Source organism: Corvus kubaryi, unplaced genomic scaffold, assembly GCF_017639235.1.
Source record: "Corvus kubaryi isolate FWS band 111438036 unplaced genomic scaffold, C.kubaryi_AGA036_p1.0 137, whole genome shotgun sequence".
NCBI classification, from domain to species: Eukaryota; Metazoa; Chordata; class Aves; order Passeriformes; family Corvidae; genus Corvus; species Corvus kubaryi.
Window position 1 is genome coordinate 28509576 of NW_024580671.1, and position 19208 is coordinate 28528783.

General features: G+C 35.4%; 1 protein-coding gene across 3 annotated transcripts in view; it reads right to left on the reverse strand.

Annotated features, from left to right (window-relative positions):
- CPNE8 (copine 8) overlaps nt 1–19208 on the reverse strand; it is a 78816-nt gene that overhangs the window by 16988 nt on the left and 42620 nt on the right. For all 3 annotated transcript variants that reach the window (XM_042018293.1, XM_042018295.1, XM_042018294.1), the window contains 5 exons: nt 16661–16702; nt 10888–10963; nt 8163–8216; nt 5099–5160; nt 255–301 (listed from right to left, as the gene is read on the reverse strand). In XM_042018293.1, coding sequence (XP_041874227.1) covers nt 255–301; nt 5099–5160; nt 8163–8216; nt 10888–10963; nt 16661–16702 — 281 coding nt within the window. The remainder of the gene's footprint in view (nt 1–254; nt 302–5098; nt 5161–8162; nt 8217–10887; nt 10964–16660; nt 16703–19208) is intronic.

Sequence of the window (19208 nt, forward strand, 5' to 3'; positions counted from 1 at the left end):
AATAATAATCAAAAACTACACAGATATCTGCAAACTGTTTCTGATTATTCAATTTTACATGTAGCTTTTTCAACTTTTATTTGTTCTGTTTGTCCTGCTTTCCTAGACAGGAATTGGCCTCTCATCTGTTGCTAAGCAAAATGGAATCCTGAGTCCAGGTGGTGCCAGCTGAATACTGATACAAACACACACATATATGTGCTTAAAACTCAACACAGCACAAACCCACACAAGATGTTTATTTTTATTCTTACCATTGGAAGCTGTGAAATCAATAGCAACTGTGAAATTGATTTGAGTTCTGCAGAAAAAGCAAACACAAATCTTATTAGTAGTTGTACTGCTATGTAGAAAAATAAACAGAGATGTATTATCATTTGTGGACAAACTGTAGGACACTTACTTTCTAATAGAGTAAATAAACACTGAAAATACTCTTATATAAGGTTCAAGCCAAGGGCTACACAACACCAACTTACTAACACGCTGAAAACAGTTACTTGACTCCATCATTCCTTTTTTTCATTGTTTATTAAAAATCCTAAATAAATCATTAATAAGAATGTAACTTCCATAAATATTATTAATTCACTTTCAACAGTAATACTGATTTTTTTGTTGGACGTATTACCTTATCATACTGATCGAGGCTAACAGCAATTAAGCTGGACAGACTATGCACAGACTCTCTCTCCAAAATCAAGTAAAATCCTACAAAATCCACAGTATCAAGAAGACTCTTTGGAACACCAACAGCATCACAAATTATGTCTCAAAACTATAATTATTAATATAACTATCAATATTATCACCATAACTATAATGATAACAACTGTTCCTAAACTTATGCTTGGAGTAACTATTGGCATTTCTAAACAAAACTGTAATTAAATTTTAAGGGTTTCTGTATGGTGCAATGTTTGAAGAGTAACAAGACTCCTCCACGCACTACATGTCAGATACACCAAATACAGAAATCCTTCTGCATGCTGAAGAATGTGTCACTGTGAAAAAAAGACCCCTAAACAGGTTTTCTTCTGCATAAGAACAGCAAAACTTATTTGTAAACTCATTTCCTGAATGAGCTACTCTGATCCAATTGGTAAGAAGATATAACAGCTTAATGGAATCTGAATTCAAGACAGAATCAAGAGAAAGCACTATAAAAGATTTATAAGGAAAATGGCTAACAAAAGTAAGACAAAGAATATTAAAACTACAGCTAACAGCAAAATGAACAAAGTCAATTTCCATGTGACTTCAGATAATGACTGACAGCATCAGTTTCTGGAATATTCCTCAAAGTGGTGGTGCTGGTGGTTCCTCAAACTGAGGTGACTGATGAAACAATGCAAATTTTAAAACACAGAAAGACAACAAAACCTACTGTATTCTGAAACGAAATTCATTGGCTACAGTTCTGTACCTGCTTTTCCAACTATATAGTTTTCCAGGGAGCTACAAAGGTTCACAACATCCCCTAGATCAGTGATGCAGCGAGGTCGCAAGGCTTTCCATGAAAGCCATTAAAATAATGACACCTGGCTAGGCAGGCTGAGCTGCTGAATGTCCTCTCACAACTCAGGTGGAACGTCCAAGCACAGCAATGTGCCTTATGGATTCAGTGCTGCTTAGATCACTGCTACTATGGCCAGAGTTCAGTTGGTATAGAAATACCTTATTTATTTGACAGTGGACAGGTGATTTTATCCTATATACCATGAGAAATGAAGAAAGTGTCTTGAAAGGAACAATAATCCTCACCTCACAGCCACAGAGAGAGCTAAGTGAAACCTGTCATCTTTTAATAAGAGCTCCATCAGTATTGATATACACGTGGGAACAAATTAAGCCTGAATGTAGTTTTTTACTAGATTTGATAACATTTGTAATGATTACGGTTTTTTAAACAGTACACTGGAAGGGACCATGGATTTCCCCCCCATGGCTTCAGAATAACAACCAGCTGGTCTGTCAGCAGGGGGGAGCAGTTGAAGGTTGGAGAACCACTTACTGCAAAGAACTCTGCAACAGAGCTGACAGAGTAACTAATTCTACCAAGAGGCTGCATTCTCTCCATGGCATCTACACACCCAGTGTCACTTAGAATTTCCCCTTTGCAGATGCTTGTTGAGCCAAATGCTGTAACAACATACAGAAGATTTTTCAGATAAAGTCTCTACAAGCTCTTCCTCTTACATACTTTTATTACTCCTTGCTACTCTCCAAGGATACAAGAAACACATGGCAAAGCTTCCAAAATACGTAGCAACAGCAGCCCTTATTTTGTAACTTCCTCATGCCAAGTCTCCTCTGAACAGCAAATATGCCTCCCATTACAGTGGATGGTGTGCTGCCTGGATTAAAATAGCTGTCATGAAAGGAGTTCTGAACTTCCCTTCTGACCACCAATGATTCAATACAGTTCCATTAAAAATGTGTGTCCAACTCCTTTTGAATGCACAGGTGTTCATTTCTAAAAACTTGGATAAAGGTAAGGCTTTTAACATGATGGGAGGAAAACATTTCCTCTTACCCTGCACTAATCTGGGACAGGAGATCACAAGGATACTTCAGTTGCAAAAGGATTCAGCTACTGAATTTTACTGATTTACAAATAACTAGCTCACTACCTTTTCTAGTATGTGAAACAAGATAGAAACTTCTGCACAGAAATATCTTTTCTGTCCACTAAGTCTTGGAGCTTTGTGGCCTCTGGTCTTCCAGACAAAAAAAGAGTAGATGCTAAAGTAGGTTTAGTAGTCATTCCTGTAAATTCAATCGCATTCCTCTTCAAGAGTGTATCCCTTACACTCCTGAACCTGTTCATATATTTGGAGGTGTTTTGATAGGAACATGCTATTAACTGAGGCTGTATTAAGTGGCAGGAGAAATGTGATTTTGAAATATACATGAATTTTAGCACAACTTTAAATGTGGGAAGGTCAGTGTGGCAAAATATGTGATTAAGTATCAAGATGTAAGGAAAAGCCAGCTATTAAGATGGCACCATTTGATTTAATATTCAGATGCAAAAGAGACATCCTCCTCTTTTCTGCCATACTGCTATAAAATCCTGTTTTATATAGTAAAATGAAATTTGAATTTATGGACAAACCTCTATTTCGTTCTCCAAAGTTCTTTAAGAAAACAACAGTCATATTGATGATACTGGTAATGAAATATCCCAATTAAACAGATGCAGACTCAAAACATAAATGAAATCAATACTGCAATCCTAATTTGTTAAAGCTGTCAAGATTTCCATGACATTTGCATTAATTCCAGACACCTCAAATGAATTACAGTGGAAGTTCTGAATATGAAGTATTTTATAAACATCCATTTATGGAAGAGCAAATATTGTGCCTATTGCTGAATCAGTGTTTTCTACCTTTTGCCTATGTAAATGGAAGAAAAACAGGGAACTAAAGAAAAACAATTTTGGAGGACATGATGGGAAAACAGGCTGATTAATGACAAAATCTTCTCTTTCCCCTTCCTTCAAAAATTTGCCAACTGAAATGTAACTGATGCATAGTAATATCAAATGAGACAAACAAAGGAAGGGAGAAGCCAGGAAAATAACTCTGAGTCTGAGCCTTCTTGTCAAGTTTACATAACTGCCTATGTTGCAGAAAGAAAGGTAAGATTTTATACAAGTACTTCTAGTTTTCACTAGCATGTATCTAGAAATAATTCTATGAATCACGAAAAAAGATTCTGTATAAAATAATTAAATTATTACTGGTCATACTTTTAAATATGGAACATTCTACTGAATGATATTACTTTTTTATAAAACTAGCAGAAAAAAGCTTAAGTGGAATTTATTAATATCACAAGTCTTCTTTGACTTGCAATTAATGAGATATGTACAAAATATCAATAAGAACAACACAATATTATTGTATTCAAAATTTACATGATTTTTCTGAAGAATGTAGATAATTAAGTTTAACAACTTGTACTGTAACATCTCCATGAGGACTGGGAAAAGATTACACCCTGAAAAGATTACATCAGCAGCCCCTATATTCTTTTCTTTCCAAATTTAGACATAAACCTCAATTCCTCAGTTCCTTACACATGCTCTTCCAGTAGAGATGAATTTTGAATGAATGGGGAATAGGGTGGTCATGGCATAGATGTACAACACGTTTCAAAGGAAACAGATGCACTAAAGGCAGGACTGTTTCTTCATGCATTTGTGCATACACAGACTTCCATCAATAAGAAGTTCTGGTAAACATGGATGGATGGCCATTTTCGACTTCTGTTAAAGTCCACAACAGCAATGTACAATTGCCACTGCTGGGAACAAAGGCAACGGCCTGTATTGCTACTGTCAAAACACAGCACAGACTTCTTTTTTATTTCAGCTGAACTCTTGTTGAAGACTGGAACAAAAAATGGAAATTGTTTCTTTACAGGTAATCAATGTTCTAAAAAAACATGTGGAATCTATACGCTGACTTTATGCCTCAAAAATCCATATTAAGTGCCTAGGAATGTAAAACAAATTTCCATTGTTTTAGAGACGTACAGTGTTCTGGCAGGGATGTTAAGAGCCAGGAATTTTTCAGATTTGGTCCCATTTCCAGTCATGCTCTAGCGTAAGACATTTGACACTTCTGTCTCTACTTCTCTTTAGAGAAAATGACAATAAATGAGAAATTGAACATGTTAAAAATTTTAATTAGTATTGAAAAAATACTTTTGAAGGGGAAAAGCTCTAAATAAATGCCAATATTAAATACCCCAAAGCTCAGTATAGACGGAAGAAATAGACAGCATTTTAATAATTTAATAATATATAGATAATTCCTTTTTGTTTAATTAAATTTCCTCTGGCTGATCAGAGGTCATTACTCTTTCTCAGTGTTTTAGTATCAACACCAATTCCCACAGTATAAACAAAGTTCCATAACTTAACTTAGTAACTATCTGCATGCTTTATGTAGGAAAGAACAGCTCCTAAAATGAGGAAATAATACAGCTCCTTACAGATGCTGCTTAGAATCATAAACAAATAGTACATAAACAAAAACTATAATGAGATTGTGAAAACAAGAAAGGTTTGTTGCTAATCACATACCCGCCTTTAATATAGTCAAGGAATGAAACTTCTGTTTCAATTAGGAAGGAAAGCAATGTTACCTGAAAGCAAATAAAAGAGAGTCAGACATGAATTGTGTGTTTCCCAGTTGAACAAGTAGAGACATAAGCACAATGTTTTTCAACCTCTGTCCTTAGGACGTAATTTCCTACAGTATTAAGGGAAAAAAGAAGATTAAAAAAGATATTAAATAATTTCAGTAGGCAGTTCTTGAAAGGAACAGACAAATTGAGAAGTCTATAATTGCCTTTTTTTTTTTAATTTAAGGAAAAGGTAAGGGGCAGAAGATTGTATTCCAGAGCAGGTTACCACATGCATGTTTCCTAAACTCTGTGTACCACACCCACAATTGAATATTACAGGGTACATGATAATGCATCTACCCTATGAGCACTCCAACACTGTTTAAAGAACTCAATTACAATTATTTATGTAATTACTCATCTCACATTAAAGGCAGTATTGAGTATTGATGCCAGTCCAGAATGCAAAAATCTAGTAAAGTATACAGATATACCAAACATATGTATATAAATAAAAAGATAAGAAATTTCTGCAGTCCCAGATTTTATCATTCAGAAATGATATAGCTCCAAAAGACAGAGTAATCTAAAGGTGTTACTGGCATTTTCAGTGATCAAGTCACAGAAGAATGAACTCAAGTGGAAAAGATCCAGCATTTAAGATCTTCACATACTGTGCAGTATTTATGAAGCAAAGAATTAAAATTATTTTAATTTTATTTACATAAACTGTCTCACAATATAAGTGCAGCAAGCAGTCAGTGAAAACTGCTTAAGCAACTACTCAAAGCAAATCCACTGATAATGACACAAAGAATAAAAATGGAATGGAAGTCTATCACAAAATTTTGCCTCCACCTGCAGCAAAATATAAAAATTGAAAATACTCCTATGTTGTAAACTTAGACTCAGAATGAGATTACAGGTAGTAAACTTCTAGGTAGTCTTCCATCCTACTTCCTTTGTCACAGCTCTCTGTGATTGAGTGATTAGCTAAGCTTTAAACCACGAAATTACCCTTTTAGTTGAGAACAGAAGACCATAACAATGTTCTACCAGGTTATCAGTAGCACAGTCTCGCAAAAAAGCCCAAAATTTCTATGCATTTTCCCAGTGGACACAGTCATATTAATGGTTCATCTATTCTTACAGCTGGTCATCTTGTTCCTAATTAATTTAAGCACATATTTTCACTGCATCTGAAGTTTAAAAGTCAGAAAATGGAAACAAACAACTCCCAAAGTGGCCCAAGTGTTTACTTACATATAGACAATGACTACCAATGCTTCAAGTTTTATGCAGTGAATTTGTCATTTCACTACTACGCTTGGTTTAGAAGTAACCATGTATTCTGAAACACTTCTGCCTAGTATGTACCTTGACTGTGTGAATTTAAAATGACCCCTTAAGTAATAATAAATTGAGATGTGCACTGTATGTACATAGTCCTTAAATGAAGCAGTGAGATAGCAGTCAGTGATTTATATCCACTTTAAGTTCTCCAGAATTCTACCTCCTATTAATGAAAATTATGGTCTCGGTGCCTGGCTTGAAAATTTGAAAATTTGTGGGATAAAGAATATCTCAGGTAAATGACGAGGAGAAGAAAAACAAAACTCCAGGCAAACACATAAGAAAGTGATCATGTGGAGAAGCATAAGGAAAGCCTGAAGGACTGTAGAAGTAAGGGCAAATGGGGACAGAGAATGACTTGATATTGAAAAGAATTTACAAAACCAACAGAAGAGACACTAGTAAAGCAGGAAAAAAGAAAGAAAATTTCTAACAACTGTTTATTGGAAATTTTGAGGTAACTGGACTAAAGAACAACAAGACACAGTTGATTTTGCCTGTTCAAACACGAGTAAAATACGTTTTTTTCAAATGCAGATAGATACCTGTGAAGATGTTAAAATATTTTAAACCAAAATCAACAAGAAAACTGAATGTGAAAATACATTTTTTTGCCCTTCTGTACCCTAAGTCAGATTTCATACCTATAATTTTGAGTACACTTTTAGCACTGGTTGAAAATAACCACTGTAAGTTTCTGACTCACTAATTCAATGTAACTTTATTTTAATATGACAGATTTCAATGAAAGGAATATGTTAGCAAAGAATAAATTATCTAATGAATCAGATATTGTACGGTAAATTTTAATAGGCAAGCTGCTTCTGCCAATTTTTTATAATTTAAACCAGAGGTAGAAGAGTAAGTGTTTATTTTCTGACTAATAAACAGACTTAGACAAGAATGTGAGAATGCTGAAACATTCCTTCAAGGCTACTTTTCAGCACGAAAGAAGCACTACTGACTTCAGTGGAACTGCTCATGTGGAAAAAACCCACATGGGGGATGTGTTTTCCAAAAACATCTCTTAACTAATTAGGTTTTCCGATACACAAATCTTCAACATTTATCTTCACTTTTTTGTAAATGATGTTCTGAATATCGTGGATGCCAGGACATGGAAACTGAGTAAGTGCTGAAGGGAAATACTTGCATTGCCAGCAAATGGTTCATAAACATGAGAGCAGAACATGAATGAAAACCAAAAAAGACAAACTCTCATCCCAAGCAATACTAACAGATCTTTCAACATAAATTTACAAAAACCAGTGGGTAATAAAAATTGCTGACTCTTTTTGGTTCAACTATGATAAGCATACTAGCTTTTAATAATGCTAGCTCAGCAGATAAATTTAAAATAAAATTTACTTTTAGAAGTGCAGGTATGTTTCAGATAAAAATTAACACAGTCAGTCCAACAGTTTCAATTACTGGACTGAAATTTTGGTAGAGCTCATTTTGAAAACCATTGGCAAATTAACAGTACACTTGGATACCTTTTATATCAAACTCTCCAAATAAAAAAAAACCTGAAAATAAATGGTGTAGTTGGTAGTTTATTGTGGCTTTGACAGAAGGCTCTGTTCTAATCCTGTTAAACTACAAGTCAACTACACTGTTTCAAGCAAAAAGAAAAACATTCAGTAACATAAAATGTATTTACTTACTGTTCCAGAATTAACATACTTTTTCTTTTTTCCTTTTTTCTTTGGATTTATTACCTAGAAACACAGATACAAACATTGAAGCAGTATGAACTAATATAAAGATAAGTGTAAGGTATTTTCAATGCTGAAAGTATTCTATCTTCAGTGGATTCAGTAACCTGTTTACTGATACATCTCAATGCTGGGATATGCACATGTTGAAAACCAGCAAATTTATCTTCATGGCACCTGTCAGGTGAGCCAGTGCTGATACTCACATTGGACAAATAACAGATGGGGGCAACAGAGATGAGAACATTCATTATATCTGAGTGCTTGGGGAAACACTCTTTGAATTTTCACAAGATTCTGCATTTTTCTGCATTCCTGATTCCAGTGTTTCAGTGTATGGTGTCACTACTTCATCATCTCACAATGCATCTCTTCACAATCCAGTTAATCTGTTTCCATCTGCTCCTCACATCACCTGAGAAACATGAGAGCTGCTCTACTCCCAGTTTCTATACTCAGTTCAATGACAGGATCTGGCTGACAGGAAGATCAAATTTCATGAAATAAGTAATTTCATGAAAATGTTGAAGACCACCACCTGACTGTCATACAGGAACTGGGGGGGGCGGAGGGGGGAGGTCTCAGTGCACTCCCCATACCCAAGAATCTTCATGGAACTGGACTATAAAGCATTGAACAGTTTTCTTGAACATCTGGAACCCACACCTATAAAATTTCTCACTGTAGCCACCAATAAAAATTGTTTCCCTTCTGAATACCTACCAAAGGCAAGTCTCAGTTAATTTTGTTACATACACATGAAAATGTACTCCTGTTTTTCCAGAAATGCACATGGAATTGGAAGCAAAACATTATTTTGTTAATTAGGTCATTTAACTATCTCCTATATAACTAGGAAATTCAAAGCCTTGTGGCTTACTGCCAAGTTTTACCGTAAACTACTCACAGATGTTCTGCAAATGATAAGGAATGAAAACATTCCCAACTGAAATCTTAGTCGCTTATCTGGTATAAAATATTTAAGGAATTTTGCCTGAAAATGGGCATATTAATAATACTTGTCTTCCAAAACTTTTCTCTCCCTAACCAAAAAGAAATTACATTTAAAGATCCTATTCCTTGCACAACACAGAACAGCTATGAAATGTAAGGCAGGAAGAGATAACTGATTTGAGATCTTCCCAAACAGGATAAATAAGTGACTCACTCTTCCCCCCCCCCCCCCACCCTGTATGCCACCCTGTTGTAATACAGTAAATATTCTGAAAAGCTTTTACTCCTTTACACGTGTAAGGCCATTAACACTTAAAAAATCCCAAGTAACTCCTCCTCCTCCATTTAACAGCGACTGATGAGCAATAGATTAAGTCTGTGTAATGGCAGCAATTAAACAATGCAGTAATTCTTGCTGAACCAAAATCTTAGCCAGAAAGTGACTCCTGCTGACATTTGCCCAGAAGATGAAGATGAAGGTAACAGGCTGCCTGTCTGCCCTGCAGCAGTTCATTCACTGCTCTCCAGAATTCAATGGTCAGGCCTGAATTAGCAGCATATTGCTTGCCAGCAGTCATTAAATGCCAAAGAGGAGATTCATTTGAACTTTCTGCTTCAGGTAACTTGACAATTGGCTTCTTAGGAATTGCAAGGAACTGCACTAAAGCTTGGAGTGAAATACCATGGGAAACAAGGCATCTGCTTGGGAGCAAAGATGAATTAAACGACAGCTTGTTTCTTGCCTATAATTCAAGATACTATAATTATTATAATATTTGTGTGTGCCTTTTCAAATCTCAGGTAACTTTAGAAATTAAACAACAGTTTTTAGCCTCTGAAATATTTACATCCCTGCAGGAACCTAGAAAGCTACATGAACTCTAACCTGTTAAAAAAAGCTCAATTGCAAAGAGGTGGTTCTAGCAATGTTTCTTATCTTTAAATATGGGACACTCACTCACCTGCCTTGGGTTGGTTTGTAAAAGCAAAACACTTCAAAAAGGATTTGTCCAGTACCTTTTGTTCTGATACTGTACAGACTTATCAAGTAGAAGTAGTACCCAAGTATGGAGGACTGCAGTGTGGGGAGGCAAACATGAGAGGCTCAGGAAATGTAGGAAGTCGCTGGGAGTATGATACTGATACTATATTTAGGAAATTGAAAAATTACTTAAGATGTTATGACAGACTATTCCTGGTAGGGTAGGATTCACGTCAGTGATACAACAGGAGAGGACATTTACACTGCACACAGTAATCTGGTTATGACACTATTCACAGGAAACTATTGTAAATTACTGTAACTCTGGGGCTAATCTTGGATCTAAGTAAGAAAAAACCCCATGGCTTTCACTTATCTTTGTCGTGCTCTCCACAGCAGCACCTTTGCTCATCATCAAAATAAAACTGCAGCACATAATTGGAGCAACCTCCTTCCCTGCCTTCTTTGCTGCTTATCTAAACCATTATATTTGTTGCCACCTATGAAAATACTGAAGTTTAATGGCACCAGTCTGAGACCAATTAAAAGATACCTTAAGGAATAACAAAGATCAGCACACCATACAGAAGCCAAAAAAAAAAAAAAAAAAAAAAGGTTATAGCCACACAGGCTCATCTTCTCATTAGTGGCAAGAATAGGTTTCCATTGTTTTCAGTGTTTTCCACTGTTGTTTTCTCATTTATTTCCTGAGAATGAGTAAATACTCATAACACTTACCTCATAAACATTGAACTGAGATTGTCCTCTCGACAACTCTCTGTAACTTGTTGTGAATTCTCCAATGAAATCATGGCTGTTCGAAAAATAAGATTTTCAAATCAAATGCAAAACATTTAGGAATTTAAACATGTATTTTATCTATTTATGCAAAAGAGACACACAGCCAATATGAACTGACACCCAAGAAACAAGTAATGGCAACAGATACAATTTGCTTAAAAATCTTTATTACTCCCTCTGTTTCTGTTCACCCTATTAGTAATACAAATTTAAGAGTTCAAAAGTATTAGCTTAAATCTTTTTGATGGCTTTTGCTTAACTCAGCTGCACAATGAGGACTGTATTGTAAATCAGTAATTGACTCCAATGTAAGTTATAGAATCTGAAAAAACAGAGCAGGCTACCAAAGACTATCACCACTTCCTCAGTGAATGACCACTGGAACTACAGGCTATGAACTGTGTATGAAGTTGTGTGAGAGAAAGGGAGTCGCTGAAAGTATGAAAGGAGAACTTAAACCAGAGAAGACCAGCCCTACCAATTTGTGTAACACAACATTGAACTTTTAAGGGGAAGACCCAAAGCTTATTTCAGCTTCTGTCTTCCCACCTGGGAAGAGAAAAGCAACCCACTGAGGCTACTCAGCTTATGGTATTACTGGAAAGCAGATCTTAACCTAACAGTAAGCAGTGGTTATCAAGCTTCTCCTTTCTAAATTCTATTCCTGCTCCAAGAATACATTTGGCACTCCTCTGCTGTCATCCACATTTTAGAAACTGCATGAACAGGGGCTGGCACATTGCCCAGGAGCCACTGTGAGCACAGTGGCCAGAGGGAGTTGTAGCAGGTGAAGCATCACTGAGAAAGGTGCCCAGGGTCTGGGAACTGGGGCACAGAAACCACAGGGCTGCCAGAAGTGACTGAGCTGGAGGTTTGTATCTCAGACAGGGACCTGGAATGGAGCGACTACAGGGTGGGTGCCCCAACTGTCAGCTACACAACTCCCAGCAGTCACAAGGTCTGTTCCCATTCTCTGTTCTGGCCAGCTGAACTCTCCCTACTGATGGTCCAGGTTTTCCCACCTGTGCCCTAACAAGGAGCTGTATTTCTTCTACACTGTCTCCACATCTGGCAAGCTATGAAGCTAACTGTTTTACCTTCCCTCCAATGGTAAACTACAAGAGACAGTCAAAGTTTCCTGACTTTGTGACTTGCAAAACTTGTTTTTAAGAAATACAGCACAGTTCTAATTAAGTTATAAATATTAAATTTAAATAAATCTGAATGTTGCAAGAAGATGAAAAATGGAAACAATCCACAGCAAAATTCTTTCTTGCTTTATTCATAAGGAAATTTTTAAAAATCACCTCAAATATAAATCTCATTTTCTGAAACCAGCATGAATTCAAAAAAATCATGTAATCAAATGTAATGTAAAATGTAAATCAAACAACTAAAAGGTTCAGGGGTCAGTCATCATGCTAATACAAAATAAGCAAAGCATTCTGTAAGAAAGCTTGAGAAAACTATAGGGTAAAGATATTCCTCATTACCCAGATTCAGAAGGGACCACCTCCCATGAAGCACTCCCCTTTCAGCTGGGAGATCAGGAAATTGCTTCCAAGATAAAGACTTTTCTTAAGAAACGTATTTTGGAGGTGTATTCCTGCTTGAATGCTCTCTAGACTGCAAGGACTATTTAAGCAGGGAACAGAGGAAGCCATCCATACAGGCTATGGAACTTGGGTTCTATTGGGGCTGTAGCACACGAGGTGTATTAACCTTGGGTAACCATGGCACTGGAGAAAAATGTATATTGCTTAAACTGGAACCTCCCCCTCTCATAACAGTTCTAACCTTATATTTTCAAATCAGATAGTATATTTCAAAGGCAGAAATTCAAGCAATAGTTCAATGGCTGCCTACAAACATGTTGCAGCAAACAGGAAACATCATTCCACACAGGACTGTCTCTGGGGAGCAAAATAATCTGCAATGCTTAAAAGTAATTGCTCCTTTAATTCTACAAGACACTGAAAAGCCTCCTTTCCCTATGGCTATACACAAACACTGACAAGACCTGAGCTAGAAAGGTAAGATTCCTCTGATGAATCACGTAAAAAAGGTATGGGCATACACAACCAGTTTCAGAGCCCTCTGCACTTAAAAGATCACCTTGGATCTTTACACTCAGTATTCAGGTAGCTGTACGTCCCTCCACTAGGCTGGCTGTGAAGGCTGAGTGCCTGTTGGTCAAAATATGCCTTTGCCAGATGTATACCTCATTAAGAAAATATCTTAATATTAATGATCACACTTCAGCAAATGGATCTCCTTATTAGTCTGCAGATTGAGAATCCAAAGTACTTATTCTATTTGCCTTCCTAACACCAAATATTCCTAGACTTACAGACTTTTGTCCATGAGTGGCATATCAGAACACTGAACCAGAGTCTTAGCACACAAAATTATCACTTGAAGCCCATCTCCCTAAGTTTTCCACTTTTAGCCTTCAAATTGCTTTCAAAATTGTATTAACTTTGATTTTTTTTTTTTTTTTTACTATCTAAAGGAAAAGGAAACAATAGAGGAAAGAACAATCATAATCAGGAGTATGTCAGTGAGTAAGGAGAAAATGCAAGAACTTAAAAATCAACCATCTAGCTGGAGAAGGAAGCTAGATGAAAAAAAATTAAGCTAGAAAAGAATAAGGTGAAAGAGCTTAGAATCTGAAAGAGCTTAGAATCTGAAATTTAAAATCTCTCCTGCAGTGTTGATATGCTCAGATGAATGCTTCTGTGGCCTCAGGTTAGCATGACAATATTTACAACTTTATAACTCAACAACCCCCCCAAACACACTTTTTCTATGTAAGAGATCAGAAGCATCAAGACTGCAAAACTACTTTTGCAACATGTATGCCGAGAGACATTTTTTCTGAAATTAAATGAAAAAGCTTTCAGAGAGAACATCACAGTATTACTGATGTGAAGTTGTGCACTACCTCATTTTTTTCTTTCTGTTAAACCTGTCTGCAAGTGCTTCATACATAAGGATACTCAATAAAAAAACCCTAAAAATGTGATGGTGTCAAACAAGTGGGCTTGCCCCAAGTAACAAAACCAACTTTTGTGACTTCTTATAGCATCAGATATTTTGGGGTTTGTCACAGCTCCTAGAAGCAATAAAAGGCATCAGAACAAGTTGTCCACATTTTGACAAGTTTTGTGCAAAAACTGGTTTGAGATGAAGAGATGTTTCATAATTGATAGTGTTAATTTTACAAAGGGTATGCATTACTTCCTGTCAAGAATGTGATGTGATGTTTGAAAATAAGTAAGAACTATTTGATGATAATATGATCATGATACTACATTACAATTACTCCCAACAATGTAATTTGGGAACATGAAGTAAGAAGCTCAACCCAAGGCACCATGGTGCTATTTTTTCAAAGCACAGGTACCACAGAATGGGGAAAAGGGAAAAAAAACTTCTCAGTCAACACTCAGGAAGTCAAAATCCAAGTCAAGTCATGATTCAGAAATCAAGTATATGCACAGTAATTTTGTCTTCCTGATTGCAGAACAGCCTGTAATATTCAGTCTAACTTGCTTTGCTATCTGAGAGCAGGCAATCTTTCAAAGATTGGTCCTGCCCAGGCTGCATATCTCTGGAGCAAACAGATTCAGCATGGTGAGGCATCCAGATGTAACAACAGCTTATAAAAAACTGTCCATCACAAATGGGAATTAATATAAACTGAGGCACAGCAGAGTTGGACAAAAAATTGTTAGAGTAACTCTTGAAAGGGATTCATTTCAGATATACTTGGCAATGTCAAAGTTAAATCAGGCACTTAGGTTCTTGCTATGGTCACTAAGCAAGTTTATAGGCACCACCAACTGGCAATTTATTCCAGGTAGGATGGATTCAATCAGGCTATTTTCCCCTGTAAGCCACTGAAGTAGCTTAAATGATTAGTTCAATCTACGTGTCTGATTTTTGCATTGTCTGAAGTCACATGAGATGAGTGCTGTCTCATCTTTCAGAGAAATTTAACATGTAAGGTGTCAGTGCTCGGTCTGCTTCTAAATTCAAAAAAAGACAGAAAGCAAAAAGCAAAAAAAATTCATACCATTAGAATAAAAAGGAAAACATGTAAATGGTATCCTTCACTTTTTGTTTTTTAGATACTAATTTTATAGGTATTCAGACTGTGATGTGAGCAAACACAGATAATAATTGAAACTACTTGAGAGTGAAGAGGCTAATGATTGCCTAAAATCCACAGTATGTTCAAGATTTCACTCAGACTTGCAGTTACTTAGTGTTATTTGTCAGATTTCTTCCTTTTCTTTTTCATCTTAGAGATTTTGGACAAAGTGAGACCGCACATGGAGTTTGATAGCTTGATAAAATATAACCCTTATTTTTTATTAACTTGGCAATATGATTTAACTTTTCATTGCTAGCTTACTTTCAAAAAATGTGGTTTATACACAAAAGCACCAATGTATAAAATTTTTAAGGATTTGCCAAATCTCATTGAGAAAAGAATGTTAATAGAAATTCTAACAGGGATGCAATGATTTTTTGCTACTGTGGCTTTTTAAATTTAAATACACTTATTTTAATTGCTAGAATATGTTATTTTGTCTCTCCAGGGAATATCTGATCTAGAACGATGAATTTACACTAGCAGGTATTCATAGAGGGTAAACATGATATAAGAATGCTTATAAATCAACAGGCTTCATGATGGAACCAAAAAGACAAAATTACAACCTGAGAAAAGTGAATAGGCGTTTAGATCTTGTCAGCAAGGAAATGAACAGTAGCACAGGATAAATTTGCCTATTATGATTACAAGATATGTTGCCACAGAAGCCAACTATCATTATCTATAATACTAGACGCAAATTGTATTGGTAGTATTAAAGACATTACTGTAGAATAAATAACATAATTTTAAAAATCAAAATGCAAGTGCATATCCATATATTTTAAAAAATATAAATATGAAATAATTAAGACAGACCAACTTAAAGATAAATAGAAATAAACATATTACTGTATTACATTTCAGTTCTAGTACCAAGATTTATGAGTACAGTTTTTAATCAAAGTATTAAGATAGAAGCTCAAGCTTTTTTAAAAGAACAAGAGGTATTGATCCAGTGTGTTAAAAAATAATTCTACCTTGTTTGTCAAAATAAAGGCAATTTGAAAGGCTCATTCCTTCAGACAAAAATGTACAGCCAGTACACTGGAGTTCACAGCTCTTAAGAATAACAGATATCCCTCCTGAATTTAGCAACAGAAAGTCCACATATATTTCACTGTCCTCTTTCAAGGGGAGTTATACAAAACTCAGATCTACCAACTCCAGAGTTTACAATAATGTTTTGATGAAGACAGACATGGAAATGAACATTGAGACCCAATCTGAAATTAAGACAATTAATAGGTGGCTTCTATATCACAATATTTAGGCCACCATGAGTAGCCACTGCAGGCACATGCATTTTATCATGATCCATGGATGAATATACACACAGCATGTTTTAAATAGGCCAAGGCATCAGTATTTACCACAAGTGCAAAACACAGAGCTGTATCACAGCAGAACTTTTTCCAGTACCTGTACATCTAAATATTGATAACTAACTTTCTCTAATATTATACTGGACACTAAATACTTATATGTATTAAAATGTGTATAAACATGCATGGATAACCCTTAAGTTTAACAGAAAAAATGTCTTACCTTCCATCTCTATCCCAGTCATATACTTCTACTTTAATTGTCCTAAAATAAAAAAAAAACCAAAACAACAACACAGCTCTATTAGAATGTTAAATATGTACCCGGATTACCTTTAAGATTAATAGCATATGAGTGCATCAATTGTGCCAAATCCAAAAAGCGGGATTTTTCAGTCATTTCTCATGGGGCAGCAAATAGCCTGTCAGGTTACACAACACATGTCCATAAATCAATAGTTAAATACTGTGGAAACTAGGAAAACAATAAAACACATTGGAAGTTTAACCAATATATTTTTACGTGCTGATGCTCTGAATTTTCTGTGGTTTTTTTTTCATAAATGATTCTTTAAACCTTAAAGTATTGTCAAAGTTTTCAAGAACACATTTTGTCTGTTTCCTTATGAGTAAGTAAAGTGAACCCTTGAGGACAGCTCTAACCTTGCTTGACTGGGAAACAGATCAAGTGTAGAAAGCAAACATTTCCCAAGTAAAGATCACTCATATTTTACATACTTACTTTAAGAGTGTATTTCTTAAAATGCAAATACTACAGAGCATATTATTGTCAACATCCTTGATGAAACAGGAAAGATACATGGAGATAATATATAGCGTTATTCATCTCCTTTTACTACAGAAAGAGTATATATGCAAGCAAATTCAACTACCACTAACAGTGAATCCCATTTGGCCTAAAATGAACTGAACATGGGGTAGAAAAATAACACCTCCAGACCTCCTGTATTTTAAGCAACAACTTAACTTACTTTTATTCTTCAGAACACATTCACATGAAGTGAAGTAATCAGGTCTGTCTTATTAATAGAGGACAAGAATCTAAGCAATTACTTTATAATTTACTTCCATGGAAGCTGCTCCTCATTTTTCCAATTACATACAGTCAAATACATATTGACTAATTTTCTTTACTAGGAAGGGACTCTGGGGATAAAGCTGAGCAACAGCTGATATTATATACAATACAATATCAAGAAATCCACACCTGGATGTTTTTCACATTTCTTACGATATTCCAAGATAGGTAAAGGAGTTGCTTTGGATGTATCTCTTTTCAAATCAAGTTTAAAGGCTCCTAACCACACCGTTTGTTATAGTTTATACCTCTGGCATAATTCAGGTTGGGTTTAAGTTACCTTAGAATAAAAACTGAATAAAGTGAAAGTTGTTCTGTAGAATGAAGTGAAAAACAACTCCAAACTTCTTTTATCCCACCCAGTATTTCACCCTTCAAAGGAAACTATTTTCATCTTCAAAGGAATTCAGCAAAAAAAGGCAATAGCGCAAAGTTTTTTTCCCTAGACAACCATTATTTTACTTACGTTTCAAAACCTGTTACGACAGACAGAACACACTAAGTTAAGATTTACGTAAGGTTTAGGGGGATTTAAGTTTTGAATTGTCTTACAAATCTGTGTTCAAATAGCAAAATCATCTCACTGAGAAAACTCTGATTATTAAAATAAATTATTAAGAATATCAAGATAAATTCCTGAGAAGAATCTTCAGACAGGTTACTGCAGTAAGAGCAATTCATCCTTGAATAAAGCTTCTTTCTACCGAAATTTATTTCATATTAAAGGATTAATTACAGATCTTGACTTTTATCTATTTTCCATGACATGCAAGATATTAAAGGCCTTTCCAATCTTCATATACTGATACTTAACCTTTACCTTAAAGGACACAGTTTAGAGGATGGGTTTCCTACTTTAATATTTAAAAAAACCCTTTCATTTAAAAATAATCAAGGTTAGAGATGGGTATCTCTGTTTTAAAACTTTTATGCAGAAAATAACTGTAAGTGCTTTTTGAGAGCTCAGACTAAGAGAAAGAAAGAGCAAAGATATTAGACATTAAGTACTACTGTAGTACTGAAATGCCATTCCTGTGATGTCTGAAAACACTGTATAACCGCATAGTTTGAGAAAAATTAAGCAAATCCTGGTCATTCCATAATGAAAAAGTAGATAGAGCTCTCTCAGAAGCATGCACTAGCTGGTGTTAGGGGTTAACTAGGGGTTAGTCTCCCTAACACCAGAATAAACATTTACTGTGATATATTTTTACTAATGACATTATTCCCACCTTTCACATCTATCACAGAACCCAGAGCACCAAAATTTTATCAGTGAAACTATCATTATCTGACAGAGACCTTTGGGGTTTGTGTTTTTATGTATTATCACATGGAGGCCAGGAAGTTAATCCTTACCTTTAGAAAGAAAGAGTTTTCTAATTAAAAGTAACCCAAACCTCCAAAGTTTTTTCTGGACTATCAGAAGATACTAATTTGAATTAATCTGACAGCTAATGACTATTTCTTAATTTGAAGCATGATTGTTGCATGCAGGGTGCATGAAAGCATGAAATTTCATGGAGCCTTTATTCACTGAGCGCGTCATGTTGAAAGCAGGTCAACAGTAGACACACAATAATTTCAGGAGTCTTATTACACTTTTTAGCTCCCTTAATTTGGAACGCTGGAGTTATTTCAGTATGCCTGTACCAAAACATCTTTTCTAATT